The 14,230-nt window shown below is 42.2% G+C and overlaps 1 protein-coding gene across 5 annotated transcripts in view; it reads left to right on the top strand.

Annotated features, from left to right (window-relative positions):
* The window catches only part of LOC105490228 (ATPase phospholipid transporting 8A2), a 654,028-nt gene that overhangs the window by 319,567 nt on the left and 320,231 nt on the right, over window positions 1-14,230 (top strand). For all 5 annotated transcript variants that reach the window (XM_011755645.2, XM_071081519.1, XM_011755646.3 and 2 more), the window contains one exon: window positions 12,077-12,249. In XM_011755645.2, the coding sequence (XP_011753947.2) occupies window positions 12,077-12,249 (173 nt within the window). The remainder of the gene's footprint in view (window positions 1-12,076; window positions 12,250-14,230) is intronic.

Here is a 14,230-nt window from a genome sequence, read left to right as displayed (position 1 = left end):
CCATGAGTGGAGTGCTCGGCCAGGGTCAGGAGTTCAGGAGGCAGCAGATAGTCCCCAAACAAGAGGTGGCAAGCGTTTCTTCAGCACCTGCAGTTTGCTAGGTGATTTGTTTGTTTGCTTTTTTCACCCGGTGGGAGTGGTAAGGAGACGACCCAGGTGATCTCTTTTTCCATTCTTTAGCCAACATTGATCAAAAGCTTATGTGATCCACAAAGAGCAAGTGACAGCTGCCAGATGCTCATTTGAAATGTATAGACGCTAACGGGGTCATAGCAGTGGAAGTGACTCTCATCAGGCTGTCTCCAGGCACAGCAGTGTCCCTGGAGAGCAGTTCTGGGTATTCCAGGGCCTAGAGAGGCTTCCTGATCCCCCACCATCCCAGGAGGCCTTCCCATCGCAATCCCAGGGAGCAGTAGGCGGCTCTTAAACCAAAGAGCCAGCTCTCCCTCCGTGGCATTGATACTCAGCGACTTCTGATCTGCCGTCGCTTGATCCCCACCCCTCCCCAGTTCTTTGCTTGTTGCTTTCTTAGGGATTGGCTCCTTTTTCTGCTGGCCACACACCTATTATCCCCATTTCCTTTCTGGTCCCCTCACCGTTCACCGAGCACTGTTGATTCTTTTCAGTAAATACACTTCTTGGTTTTGTCTGTTATCGCAGGCAGGGGTGATACCATAGGCAGAGGTTAGGCTCCCAGCATCCTAAACCTCTTTAACTGACCTGGGTCCTTGTTCCAATCCATCTTCCATACTGTTGGTGGGTGATCTACAAATAAAAATTCAAGTATGCTATTTCTATCCATACAAACCTTCACAAGCTCCCTGTAGACTCTTGGATGAAGTCCAAGTGCTTCCTCCCAGCCTGCCAGAGTCCCCACCCTCCAGCACCTTCCTGACTCGAGCCTGTGGCTCCCCACACTTTACAGGCCTGGGATACTCCCTGCGCCAACAGCCAGACATGCGGGGATCTCTGGCTGTTTTGTGCTGTTGTGTCGCTGTTTCATTCTGAAACTCTTGGGTCTCTAGGATCCTGTGCACATTATAGGCCCTTCCTGCCTAAGAGTTAATCACAGGATTTTGTTTCTTTCTCTGTATTTCAGTGTTAACATCTATCTCCATGATCTTGACTACTTGCCAGTCTGTGTAGGATAAAGAATGGTGAGGAGAGCCCGGCCTGCCCCAAAGCCCACCCTCACGCACCCTGGTTGGTTATGGCTTCTGCGCGGCCAGGAGTCTTTGGCCAGGCGTGTGTCAGGGAGAAGGTGAGGCTGCTTCCTCACTGTCTCTTCAGTGCTGAGGCCACCGGCGGAAATGAGATGTTTCCTACATTTTTTGCTTATTTTTTTCACTTAGGGATTTTTTAAAGTTTATGTATCCTAGAGTGTGCCACTGCCATTACCAACTGGAGACTCTCATGTAGAAAGTATTTCCAGTTTTAAATGTGGTAACAGTGTCCCATGTGAGCATGAGAGACTTTCCTGATATAGCAGAGGATTTGTAGACAGCTGTTCTTTTCTCTCCTGTAACTCTCTCTGTACTCCCCAGCGCCTGATGATTCAGGGAGCACCGAGGAGGTCCTGCTGGCAGGGCTTCCCAGAACCATGCCCTGTGGGCTCACCCACAGCCTGGGAGCCTGTGGGGGACAGCCCAGTTTCAGCCCTTTCTGTCTGGCACCTTCGCTTCAGCAGGTTCCAAATGTGAGCCTGTGCTCCCATTTTCGTCCCGTGGCTATGATCTTCCCTGCCAGTCTGCACAGCCTGCAGCTGCCACACATGCACTTAGAATATTTTTAAATGATCTCCCTTCACTGTTTCTCTTTCAGAAATTTGTCACTGTTTTCATTTGCTGTTTGCACAAGACTAAATACAGCCTGGGCACATTATATTTGCTAAGAGTCAAAGAGACCTTGGAGACAGTAAGTGTGGTGACTGTGTCTTCAAAATATTGAAGTTCGAAGTTTAAATCTCCAGGAGTCAGGAAGTTAATTAAGTTGAGATTAACATGTTCATTTTCTTATACAGCATCTGTGAGGTTTGCTTTAAAAGTTTTAGCATGTCTTTTAAGAAACTGGTTTTATCTTAAAGCAGATAATGAGTTCAAGAATTGTAACGACTGCACCACTTATGTGCTGCTTATGTTGATGGAACATATATCAACATTTGTCACTGTTAGCCAAATAAAGATCTTAATGACATTAATAACGCTTTATCTTCCTTTAGTAAAATTTACCTGATACACTTAATCACATAGTTATTAAAAACGCTCTTTGTAAACTTAAGTTGTCTAGAAAATAATTTATCTAGTAGTTTCATTTTTAGTTTGTAAATGTAAGCCCCATTGTGCTCTGTTTGGGCACTTGATAATTTTCCCAATTATCAAGGAGACTTGAGAAATAGTAAGCAGAACGGCCGTATCATTAATATGTTAAAGTTTAAAATGTTAATCCCCAAAGGTCGGGCAATTAATTAAGCGAAGGTTGTTATGTTCATAGTAAAACTATTCCTAGTTAGAGTGATGATATTAAATGTGGCAGTGATTCATTGTGTCCCTGAAGTATACAGTGACTTCCAGAGATCCACTCTGGGCAAATGGTGTGACAAGCAACTGTTCCGTGGGATTATGGAGGTCATTTTATACATAGCTGAGTGGTGGCTTGCAAGTGCTGATTTCACATTCTTCTTGGAGGAAGATCACACTTTGAAATAATTTTCTTGTAGAAAAAAACCATCTATTTTAAGGCGAATTCCATGTTTTAAAAACTACAAAAAGGATCCACAGTCAAGTAGTAAATGCTTCTTAAAACATATGCATTATTTTTAAGAGATTACTGTACAGAGCTATTCAATGATTTATTTAGCATATAAGAGGATTCCTGGTATTAAAATAAAAAATTTAGTTTGGGGGAAAAAATAAGCATATTAAGGGTTGCTATTTAATATCTTTTGAGAAATGAAAACAGTAAATATCTTCAGAGTTTTTTTTTTTTTTTTTTACCTGAATGATTTGAGCCCTGTCACACTGTTAGTCAAATTTTCTTTCAGTAAATAGTAGTAATTAATAGTGTTCAAACTTTCTAGGCTCTGGAGGCCAACTACATAAATAGTCTCTTTCTTATAAATGATACTTGATCATTAACCACGTGGCCAGTTTTCTCTTATTCATCTCACTTCCTGAATCTGTCCTCTAACACTGCCTGGGATGCTTTATCAGGAAAATGTGGGTTTTTCAGAAATTTGTGATTTTTTTTTTTTTTTAAAGAAAGAAACTATAATTAGTGTATCTTAGCTACCCTGCAAGAGAGCTTCTTAGACAAGGCAAGCCCATGCATACAGTATGTCCCTGGTGTTGTTTTTTTTTTTTTTTTAAGACGGAGTCTCGCTCTGTTGCCCAGGCTGGAGTGCAGTGGCGTGATCTCCGCTCACTGCAAGCTCCGCCTCCTGGGTTCTTGCCATTCTTCTGCCTCAGCCTCCTGCCTAGCTGGGACTAAAGGCTCCCACCACCATGCCCGGCTAATTTTATGTATTTTTTTTTTTTTTTTTTTTTTTTTTTTTAGTAGAGACGGGGTTTCACTGTGTTAGCCAGGATGGTCTCCATTTCTTGACCTCATGATCCACCGGCCTCAGCCTCCCAAAGTGCTGGGATTACAGGTGTGAGCCACCGTGCCCGGCTGTCCCTGGTGTTCTTGAATCATCCCACTGTATGTGTCTTGAAATCTCAGCAAACAGAAATTCGGTTCATTCATTAAGCATTTAAAAGGTCTTCAACACACCATTGGTTATTTGGGAAATGCAAATTAAAACTACTAAATCTAATACTACGCACCCTCTGGAAGGCTAAAGTTAAGGAGACTCAGCTTGCAGGTGTTGGTGAGCATGGACTAGTGGCAGGGCTCACCTGTGAGCTCACCTGGGAACCCACAGTGACTCAGGCACTTTGGAAAACAGCCTTATAGTTTCTGGGAGGTTAAATATGCACTTGCTCTGTGTGTGTCTATATGTGTGGTATGACTGGGTAACTCCAGTCCTGGGTTTCTACCCAAGAGAAATATAAACATAAGTCTGCACAGAGACTAATCACATAGATTCATAGAAGAATTATTCATAATATCCTCCAAGTGGAAACAATCCAAATGTCGAATAATGGGTGAACACCAAAACATGTTGTGCTGTGTCCACACATTGGAATACTGCTTGGCAACAGAAAGAATAAACTATTGACATGTGCATTAATATTGGATGAATCTGAAAGCATCAGGCTAAGTGAATAGGCCACACAGAAAAGACTGCAAACTATGATTCTGTTTATGTAACATTCTAGAAGAAGCCAAACTGTAGTGAAAAGAGGTAGACGAAAGGTCAGCAGGGCCTGGGGTGCGGGAAGGGACTTGTGTGCAGCATGGAAGGAGGGAACTTCGGCGATGATGAAAGGGTTCCGTATCTTGATTGTGGCCAGGGTTACCTGACTCTGTGTACCTTTGGCAAAACTTGTTGACTCGTGCGCTTAAAATAGGTCAGCTTTACTGTATGTCAGTTGTATCTTAATAAAGCTGATAAACAGAAGAGTATTTCTGTAGAGGCTTGCATGCTAGTATGAATTCAATAAATTGGGTTCGCTTATTGTGAGAAGGATAAGAGTTTTTTTTTTTTTTTTTGGAAATAGAAACATTTTGTGGGAGGGAGGGGTGGCCAGTGTAGAGAAACGTGTCATGGGGTAAGTGAGAAAAGATAACCTGAGAGTACCAGACTGGCACCTGGGTGCTTGCAGGTGAGAAGCCAAACATCTCTTGAAAATGGTTGCTTAATGCCTGTGAGATATCATCCTGTCTTCCTTTGAATTATTGGTATTATAGGTAGTCCTTGAAATGTTATACGTTTAACAAATTTCTCTTGTCTACTTATGGACTTTAAATTTAGGGATATTCCTAGATTGGAACAAAGCAATATTCAGAGCAAAAAGGTACAAGCTTTACCTGCCACCAGCAGCTGCCAGAGTGGAGGCCTTATGTAATTACTTCGGCTTCAGCCTTGGCAGCTTTTGTTAGCCCAGAGTGGATTTGCTATATTTGTGCTTTGAATTTTACCATTTACACTCTTTAAGTTCTATAAATACAAAAGCATTGAGAGTATTAGTGCTGTCAAGAAAGAGGTGTGATTATGTTGGAAATGAACGTGATAGTAAAAAGAACATGAAAGTGGCAGGAAAATGGTGACTGCAGCTGCACTGGGTGTGGGAGGCTGGGCAGGGAATGATCTGAAGAATGGGGGAAGGCGATGGTGAGAAAAGACACAGGTGATGGTCGTCAGGGGACAGGAAAAAGATTCATGGAGGGGAAGAAAAAGCATTGAATGTGTGGGATAAAGAAAGAGCATTATCATTAGATACTCAATAGCCCAATTAATTCAGGAGAAGGGAGTCTGCCCTGGAACTCGAAGGCTAAGCATGGTGTGGTTGAAGTGCCGCTAATGAAACTTGAACCATCTGCTTTGGGCATGGTCAGCTCTGAGCCCACTGGAATTTGCAGGACATCAAAGTGAGGGCTGCAGCAGCTGCTGCTCCATGGCGTCGAGGAAATCCGTCACGGCCCTGCAGAGCTGATGGAGGAAGAGGGCTCCTGCCTGTGCAGATTTCAGTGGTGCTGGAACCATTCAGTTTTGAAGCAAGACTCGTGCCATCTGCAAATTGGTAGAAATGCATCTAGGGTCTAGAAATTTTCATCTGTCCTGGCTTGTTTATTAAATCCAAAGTGATTAACAGTGGAACCACCTTTTGGATCCTATGTACCCCTAGGTTGAGCAGGGCTGCACTTCCACTTTCAGGGTTCACCAGATGAACCTCTGAGGATCCTCTATGAATCAGCAGAGGCACGACATCTCCTGAGACTGGAAGGTGGTACTGTCTGTGGTGATAACATAATTTTAATTTATAAGCTGGGAATGCAAAGGCAATACTGACCTTGCTAAGAAATGTGAGGTTCACGGGAGGACAAAACTGGGGAAAAAGGTAGGGAACAGTTGTCAGTAACAGTCACTCACTTTCGACATTAAATTGTGTGTGTGTTTAATTGTGAAGGGAAATACAATGGTAGAACATGCACCAAAAGCTAGAAATAGACAGTTTAACATTAACACCTAAAAGCAAATTCTATCTAAGGATTTTGGAATATTTTTTATCTTTCCTGGTATGAAACCTCCAGCCCCGACTTTCTATGCCCCTTATAACGGCTAAGTCCATTGTAACTTTCAGTAATTGGCTTTTTATTAAAATAAGAGACTGTAGTATAAATTTTAGCAACTGGACTAAACAGGCATTAACAGGCCCTGGGATCCGACCATAATTTGTAACATCGTTCCTCTGGGAAAATGGATTCTAAGTGCCCAGTAACTACCTTACAAATAGACTCTTGAATCATAGTCCATTTGAGAATAAGGAACTGTTTGTGATAGTAATACCTTCGATTGGCTCGCTTGAGAACTGCCCAGAAGGGACCTATATTCCACCACATGTGTGTGGTGAACCCAGCTCGTCTGGGTTTGATCAAAGATTATTGCCGAGTGGGCATGGAAAGTGCAGGAATTAAACTCAAAGCGGAGGCTGGAGACACGTCAAGGATGGCGTTAGATGGACCTGGAGAGCTCTTAGTGGTAGGAAAAAAATTTCAATCCCAGAGGCCAAGGAGTGTGTCTGAGCAGATGAAGGGCAGGGAGAGAAGAGAATGGCAGGGTAAGTAGGATTGAGAACCAGTCATTTTCAAGCAAAATGTAACTCGAAATGTAACTCAAAATGTACCAGGAAGGCTGAATAGCCCACAAAAAGGTCAGAGAAAGAGACGTCCCTCAGATCTGCCTCGCCCTCTCTCTTTTGTTTATATTTATTTATTTATTTTTATTTTATTTATTTTGTCTGTCACAAAATACAGGTTGGAGTGCAGTGGCATGATCTTGGCTCACTGCAACCTCTGCCTTCCAGGTTCAAGTGATTCTCCCACCTCAGCCTCCCGAGTAGTTGGAAATACAAAGGTGTGCCACCACACTTTTCTAATTTTGGGGTTTTTGTTGTTGTTGTTTGGAGATGGACTCTTACTCTGTTGCCCAGTTGGAAAGCAGTGGCACAATCTTGGCTCACTGCAACCTCCATCTCCTGGGTTCAAGTGATTCTCCTGCCTCAGCCTCCCAAGTGGCTGGGATTACAGGCACGCACCACCACACACATCTAGTTTTTTTGTATTTTTTGTATTTTTAGTAGAGACCGGGTTTTACCACATTGGCCAGGCTAGTCCCTCTCCTCCTCCTGCTGAGGAAGAAGAACCATGTGTTGGCATCCAGTCTGTCCTCATGTGTGCTGCAGAAATAACCCTAAGTAGAGAAAGCACCCTGCCTACGATGACCATCAATGTCTCCATTTATGCTGTGCCCTCTTACAAAAAGCCACAGGCAGTGGTCTCCACATTTCAGAGATTTCTGTTCGTCACTCTTTCCCTCCTTGGATCCAGGCATAAGTCCAGTGGGGAGGCCCATGGGTCTAAAAGGCACTGAACGAGACTGGGCCTCTACTGTAGCACCTGGCTGCTCTCCCTGGGCCAAATCTCTGTACCTTGTCTCATCTCTTTGGTGACGTGCTTCTCAGGCGGTTTTTCTGTCCTTCATTCATTGACCCCCAGCAGGCACGCCCTCTAGAATTTCCCACACTTACCTGAATTTCCTGGTGAACACACCCAGGCTGTCAAGCTGGCATTTTCCCAAGTCAGGATAATTTTTTGCTCTCTACCCAAATTCTAAAGGGCAGGCTGTTGTTTTAGATTAGGAAGGCATAGATGTTTTCAGGATGCTTGTTTGAGATTCAGAATTACAAAGCTAATTGACAATAAAAAGTACAAAGTTTTCTTTATTTTAGAGACAGGCTGTTGCTGGACTGCAGTGGCATGATCATAGCTCAGCACAGCCACCAATTCCTGGGCTCAAACGATCTTTGCCCCTCACCCTTTTGAGTAGCTGGGACTACAGGCTTGCACCATCATGCCTGGCCAATTTTGTGCCTATATGTCCCTTTTTTTTTTGGTAGTGACAGAGTCTCACTCTGTTGCCCAGGCTGGTCTTGAACTCCTGGCCTCAGGTGATCCACCCTCTTCGGCAAAAGTGCTGGGATTACAGGCATGAGCCACCATGCCTGGCTTCTTTGTTTTTAATGAAAGTCCATTTAACTTTTATGCATAGAACATTATTCTGTTAATGATTTGTCTATTGTAGGCATACCTCAGAGATACTGCAGATTTGGTACCAGTCCATAGCAATAAAGCAAATAAAGCAAGTCACACTATCTTTTTTTTTTGGGGGGGGGTTTCCAGTGCATATAAAAGTTATGTTTACACTGTACTGTAGTCTATTAACTGTGCAATAGCATTATGTCTTTAAAAAACCCAATGTGTATGCCTTAATTTAAAAATACTTTTTGCAAAAATATGCTAGCGATCACCTAAGCGTTCAGCAAGTCATAATCTTTTGCTGGTGGAGGGTCTTGCCATGACGTTGATGGTTGCTGGCTGATCAAGGTGGTGGTTGCTGAAGGTTGGGGTGGTTTTGGCAATTTCTCAAAATCAGACAACAATAAAGTTTGCTCAATCTTTTGACTCTACCTTTCACAAAGGATTTATCCGTGGCATATGATGCTGTTTGATAGCGTTTATCCACCATAGAACTTCCTTGAAAACTGGAATCAATTATTCCAAACACTGCTGCTGCTTTATCAACTAAGTTTATGTAATATTCTAAATCCTTTGTTGTCATTTCAAGAATGTTCACAGCGTGTTCACCAGGAATAGATTCCACCTCAAGAAACCACTTTCTTTGTTCGTCCATGAGAAGCAACTCCTCGTTTATTCAAGTTTGATCATGAGGTTGCAGCACATTGTCACATCTTCAGACTCCACCGCTAATTCTAGTTCTCCCGTTGTTTCTACCACATCTTCAGTTACTTCCTCCACTGAAGTCTCAAACTTGTCAAAGTTACGCATGAGGGTTGAAATCAACTTCTTCCAAACTCCTGTTCATGTTGATCTTTTGACCTCCTCCCATAAATCGTAGGTGTTCTTAATGACATCTAAAATGGTGAATCTTTGCTGAAAGGTTTTCAATTTACTTTGCCCAGACCCATCAGAGGAATTACTATCTATGGTAGCCATAACCTTATGAAATGTGTTTCTTAAATAATAAGACTTAAACTCTAAATGACTCCTTCATCCATGGGCTGCAGAAGGTATGTTAGATAAGCATGCATGAAAATGACATTCATTCATCAACATGTCTCCATCAGAGCTTTGGGTGGCCCAGTGCGTTGTGACTGAGCAGTCATGTTTTGAAAGGAGTCTTATTCTGAGCAGTAGGTCTTAACAGTGGGCTTAATATTCAGTAAACCATTCTATAAACAGATGTAGTGTTAGCCAGGCTTTGTTTTTCCATTTCTAAGAATTGATTTAGCATAAATTTTCAGAATGGTAAGTGAGCATTGGCTTCAACTTCAAGTCACCAACTTCATTAGCCTCTAACAAGAGTCAGCCTATCCTTTGACACTTTAAAGCTTGGGATTGACTTCTCCTCTCTAGCTATGAAAATCCTAGATGGCATCTTCTTCCAATAGAAGGCTGTTTCATCTGCATTGAAAATCTGTTATTTAGTGAAGCCACCTTCATCAATTATCTTAGCTAGACCTTCTGGCGAACTTGCTGCAGCTTCTACATCAGCACTTACTGCCTCACCCTGCACTTTTATGTTATAGAGACAGCTCCTTTTTTAAACTTCGTAAACCAATCTCTGTTAAGCTACAGACTTAACACAACTTCCTCACCTCTCTCAGCCTTCGTAGAGTTGAAAAGAGTTAGGGCCTTGCTCTGGATTAGGCTTTGGCTTAGGGGAATGTTGTGGTTCCAGACCACTTTCTCCATATCAGCAATAAGGCTGTTTTGCTTTCTTATCATTTGTGTGTCCACTGGAGTAGCTCTTTTAATTTCCTTCAAGAACTTTTCCTATGCATTCACAAGTTGGCTAACTGGTGCAAGAGGCCTTGCTTTTGGCCTATCTAATACATGCATAAATACATGCTAATGATGGCATGTATTCACTGCCTGAAGTAGAAGTGTATTTTCCTTGATAGGGGAATTTCTTTTTGTTTTTGTTTTTTGTTTTGTTTTTTTGAGACGGAGCCTCACTCTGTCACCCAGGCTGGAATGCAGTGTTGCAATCTCAGCTCACTGCAACCTCCACCTCCCAGGTTCAATCAATTCTCCTGCCTCAGCCTCTTGAGTAGCTGGGATTACAGGTGCGCGCCACGACGCCCAGCTAATTTTTGTATTTTTAGTACAGATGGGTTTTCGTCATGTTGGCCACGCTGGTCTTGAATTCTTGACCTCAATCAAATGATCCACTTGCCTTGGCCTCCCAAAGTGCTGGGATTGTAGGCGTGAGCCACTTCACCTGGCCCAGATGGGGGAAATTCTTGATGAATAAATAGTAACAGGAGGAAGAATGGGCTTTACTGAGTGTTTCCTGTATGCCATGCTCCGTGTTAAATGATTTATGTTGATTACTTTTTGTTCATAAGAAAAGTGCTATGAAGTGTTTTTAGCTCCCTTTTACGCATGAGAAAATGGCAATTTAAAGAGGCTAAGTATCTTGCTGAAGGTCACAGAGGTAACAAGTAGAGAGCTTGGACTAGAACCCAGGCCATCTGACCACAGTGCAGGGCTCTAGACCACATCTTTCTTAAATAAATCTTTATGAAATTGTCAAAAGTCACTTATTGAGAATAAACACTAAACAATAAGACAGTTTTTTGGAACCTGTTTCTCACTTTTTAATAGTAGCTGATCCTCAATATTACTAGAGGTAGAAGGATTCTTGTTCAATGAACATATTTCTTTAAGATTGCAATTTACGTTATCATGTAATAAATTGCATATGAATGTTAATTAATAGTCATCTTCCAGACAGAATAATTTCAGCAGAATTCTGTGTTTCCCGATTAACTTAAACTATATTTTTTATGAGCCCAAAATTACATTTTTATATTTGAGTGAGATATCCTATTCATAGTCATAAATTCACTGTGAAAACAACATCTTTTTTTTTTTTTTTTTTTTTTTTTTTAAAGAAACAGAGTCTCACTGTGTTGTCTAGTCTGGAGTGGTATGATCAGGGTTTACTACAGCCTCCACCTTCCAGGATCAAGCTATCCTCCTACCTCAGCCGGGACTATAGACATGCAGCAGACATGCAGCAGACATGCACCACCATGCCTGGATAATTTTTTAATTTTTTTTATAGAGATGGGGTTTTTCTATGTTGCCGAAGCTGGTCTTGAACTCCTGGGCTCAAACAGTCCCTCCTGTCTCGGCCTCCCAAAATGCTTGGATTACAGGCATGAACCACCGTGCCCAGCCCATTTTTTTTTTAAATCTAAAAAATGTTTGTGTTTTAATTCCATGTGATAATGGACATTACACCAAGATGCTTTTAAGACTGGTAGTAATGTTTTGGCAGGTGTCGGCAGTTTAACTTGATTAGATACTTTCTATAACATGGGACAAAAGATCAGCTTATTACTTCCGCTGGCGATGCATGGAAAGAATGGTTTAATCCGAAGATCTCAGCAGGATTCAAATTTAATGTTTTGTCATATTTTTATATCCCTTGATATCTTTTGGATGCTTTAAAGATTATCTTGTGCAAACTGAGAAATGTTAGTGTTTGCCATTCAAGTTCCAATACTGCTATCTTTCCCCAAAAAGCACATTTGTTTATATGGAGTTTTCTATTCTAGGGGCACCAAGAATAATGTGTATGTTGTGTAAAGAAGTGGATTATTGTAAATTTCAAACAGATCTCACTGTGAAGATGTTTGCACCCATAAAACAGACCCAGAGGGCATTCCAATGAAATTTTAATGTGTAAATGCACAAAGCTGAACTGTTAATATATTTATATCAGAATCGGCGTGTTCTCATTTCAAGAAGTTTAATTTTAAGTTCTATTTTGTTTCTGGTATTAAACACACAAAAAATGTGATTTTCCCCTGTACTCTTGTTTCAGGCCACAAGGGCAGCCATTACTCAGCACTGCACTGACCTTGGGAATTTGCTGGGGAAGGAAAATGATGTGGCCCTCATCATCGATGGCCACACCCTGAAGTACGCGCTCTCCTTCGAAGTCCGGAGGAGTTTCCTGGATTTGGCACTCTCGTGCAAAGCGGTCATATGCTGCAGGTAGGAACATGCAGGCTGTGCACAGTTCATGCTCTGCTTTGTCTGTATCCTGTGTTTATATGAAAGAAAGGGATGCATGGGAATTCTAGGTTTAAAGTTTCATATCTAAAAAAGCCAAAACAAAAGTACAAATTTATTTTTAACTGTTGGTGCACAGATTTTGCAGAGGCAGTTAGTGGCTTTTACATTTCGGTTTTGTTTATTGTCTTCTGAGAAGATAAAAAGAGTAAGGACCAGGGCTTCCAGTCACATTCACCATGGGGGATAAATTGGAAAAACACTGGCTCAAGCCCCTTTGAGAAATTACTGGGGTCCCACTTACTGCACATGTCTGAGCTCAACTTCCAAGACTTATGGGACTTTGATGCTTCCTTTCTGACGTTTGTTGGGGTATTTCTTTTCAGTTGAGGAGGAGTTTGGTCAGGTTCATGTGATAGCAATTTTTGTGGTAAGATCTAACCAGAAATCTTCGTAAGTTCTTCATGGAGTCTGGGAAGTTTTTTTTTTTTTTTTTTTTTTTTTTTTCCCCCATTGGCAGTGGTGGGGTATTGTTACATTCCATTGACTGCTGACTACATGGAGGTCTAGTTCTGATAGAAATATAAAAGTCGGCCGGGCGCGGTGGCTCACGCCTGTAATCCCAGCACTTTGGGAGGCCGAGGTGGGCGGATCACGAGGTCAGGAGATTGAGACCATCCTGGCGAACATGGTGAAACCCCGTCTCTACTAAAAATACAAAAAAATTAGCCGGGCGTGGTGGCGGTGCCTGTAGTCCCAGCTACTCGGGAGGCTGAGGCAGGAGAATGGCGTGAACCCGGGAGGCGGAGCTTGCAGTGAGCCGAGATCGCGCCACTGCACTCCAGCCTGGGCGACAGAGCCAGACTCCGTCTGAAAAAAAAAAAAAAAAAAAAAAGTCAGACAGAATTATAAGGACAATAAACCCCTAGAAAGATGAGTGGTCACAGAGAGCTGGAGGGGCTGGCAAGTGGAGCATCAGTAGTGGAAAGGCACGTCACTTTTATGCCTGTGGTCACAGGATATTCAGGGACCATAGGGATGAGGACAAATTCAAATGTGTTTGAAACAATGAATGATGAGTCTGTTGTACCTTTAAGTCAGGAAGCCTGGTGCAGCTGTCAGGGACCTGGTGCAGGGAGCAATGGCCAGAGCACCTGAAAGGGAAATACACTGCTTCTGGGTTTCAGGATGGCCTCCTTCTGTTTTCCTCAAACAGCTTGATTGTGATACAATTCACATACCTTACAGTTCACCTGTTGTAAAGCAATTCATTGGCTTTGAGTATATTCACAAAGTTATGTAACCATCATCACAACCAATTTTAGAACATTTTCATCACCCCATAAGGAAACTCCTGTATCCATTATCAGTTAATCCCATCTTCCTCCACTCCTTCACCCCCACCCCAAACAACCAATCATCTACTTCACTTGGCTCTCGAATTAGCCTGTTTGGGACATTTTCACACGAATGGAGCCATAAAAGAGATGTTCTTTTTCTGACTTCTCTCCATCCCTGTTGTTGCATGTGTCAGTACTTCGTTCTTTCCATGGCTGAGTAATATTCCATTGTTTAGATGTACCACATGTTTATCCATTTTTCAATGTATGAGAATTTGGGTTTTTCACACTTTTTGACTGTTATGTGTAATGCTACTGTGAAGATTATGTGCAAGCTTCTGTTTGGATATGGGTTTTCGATTCCCCTGGGTATGTACCTAGGAGTGGAGTTGCTGAGTCACGCAGTAACTCCGTGTTTAACCTTTTGAGGAACTGTGAGATGGTTTTCCAAAGTGGCTGCACCCTTTCTGTTCCCACTGTCTATATGCGATTGTTCTGGTTCCTCCATATCCATGCTAACACTTGTCACTAGCTGTCTTTTTGATTAGTTAGTCTCGTGGATGTGAAGTTGTATTGCATTGGAGTTTGGGTTTGAATTTTTCTGTTGATTAATGATGTTGATC

Source organism: Macaca nemestrina, chromosome 16, assembly GCF_043159975.1.
Source record: "Macaca nemestrina isolate mMacNem1 chromosome 16, mMacNem.hap1, whole genome shotgun sequence".
NCBI classification, from domain to species: Eukaryota; Metazoa; Chordata; class Mammalia; order Primates; family Cercopithecidae; genus Macaca; species Macaca nemestrina.
This window is presented reverse-complemented; position numbering and strand designations above follow the sequence as displayed.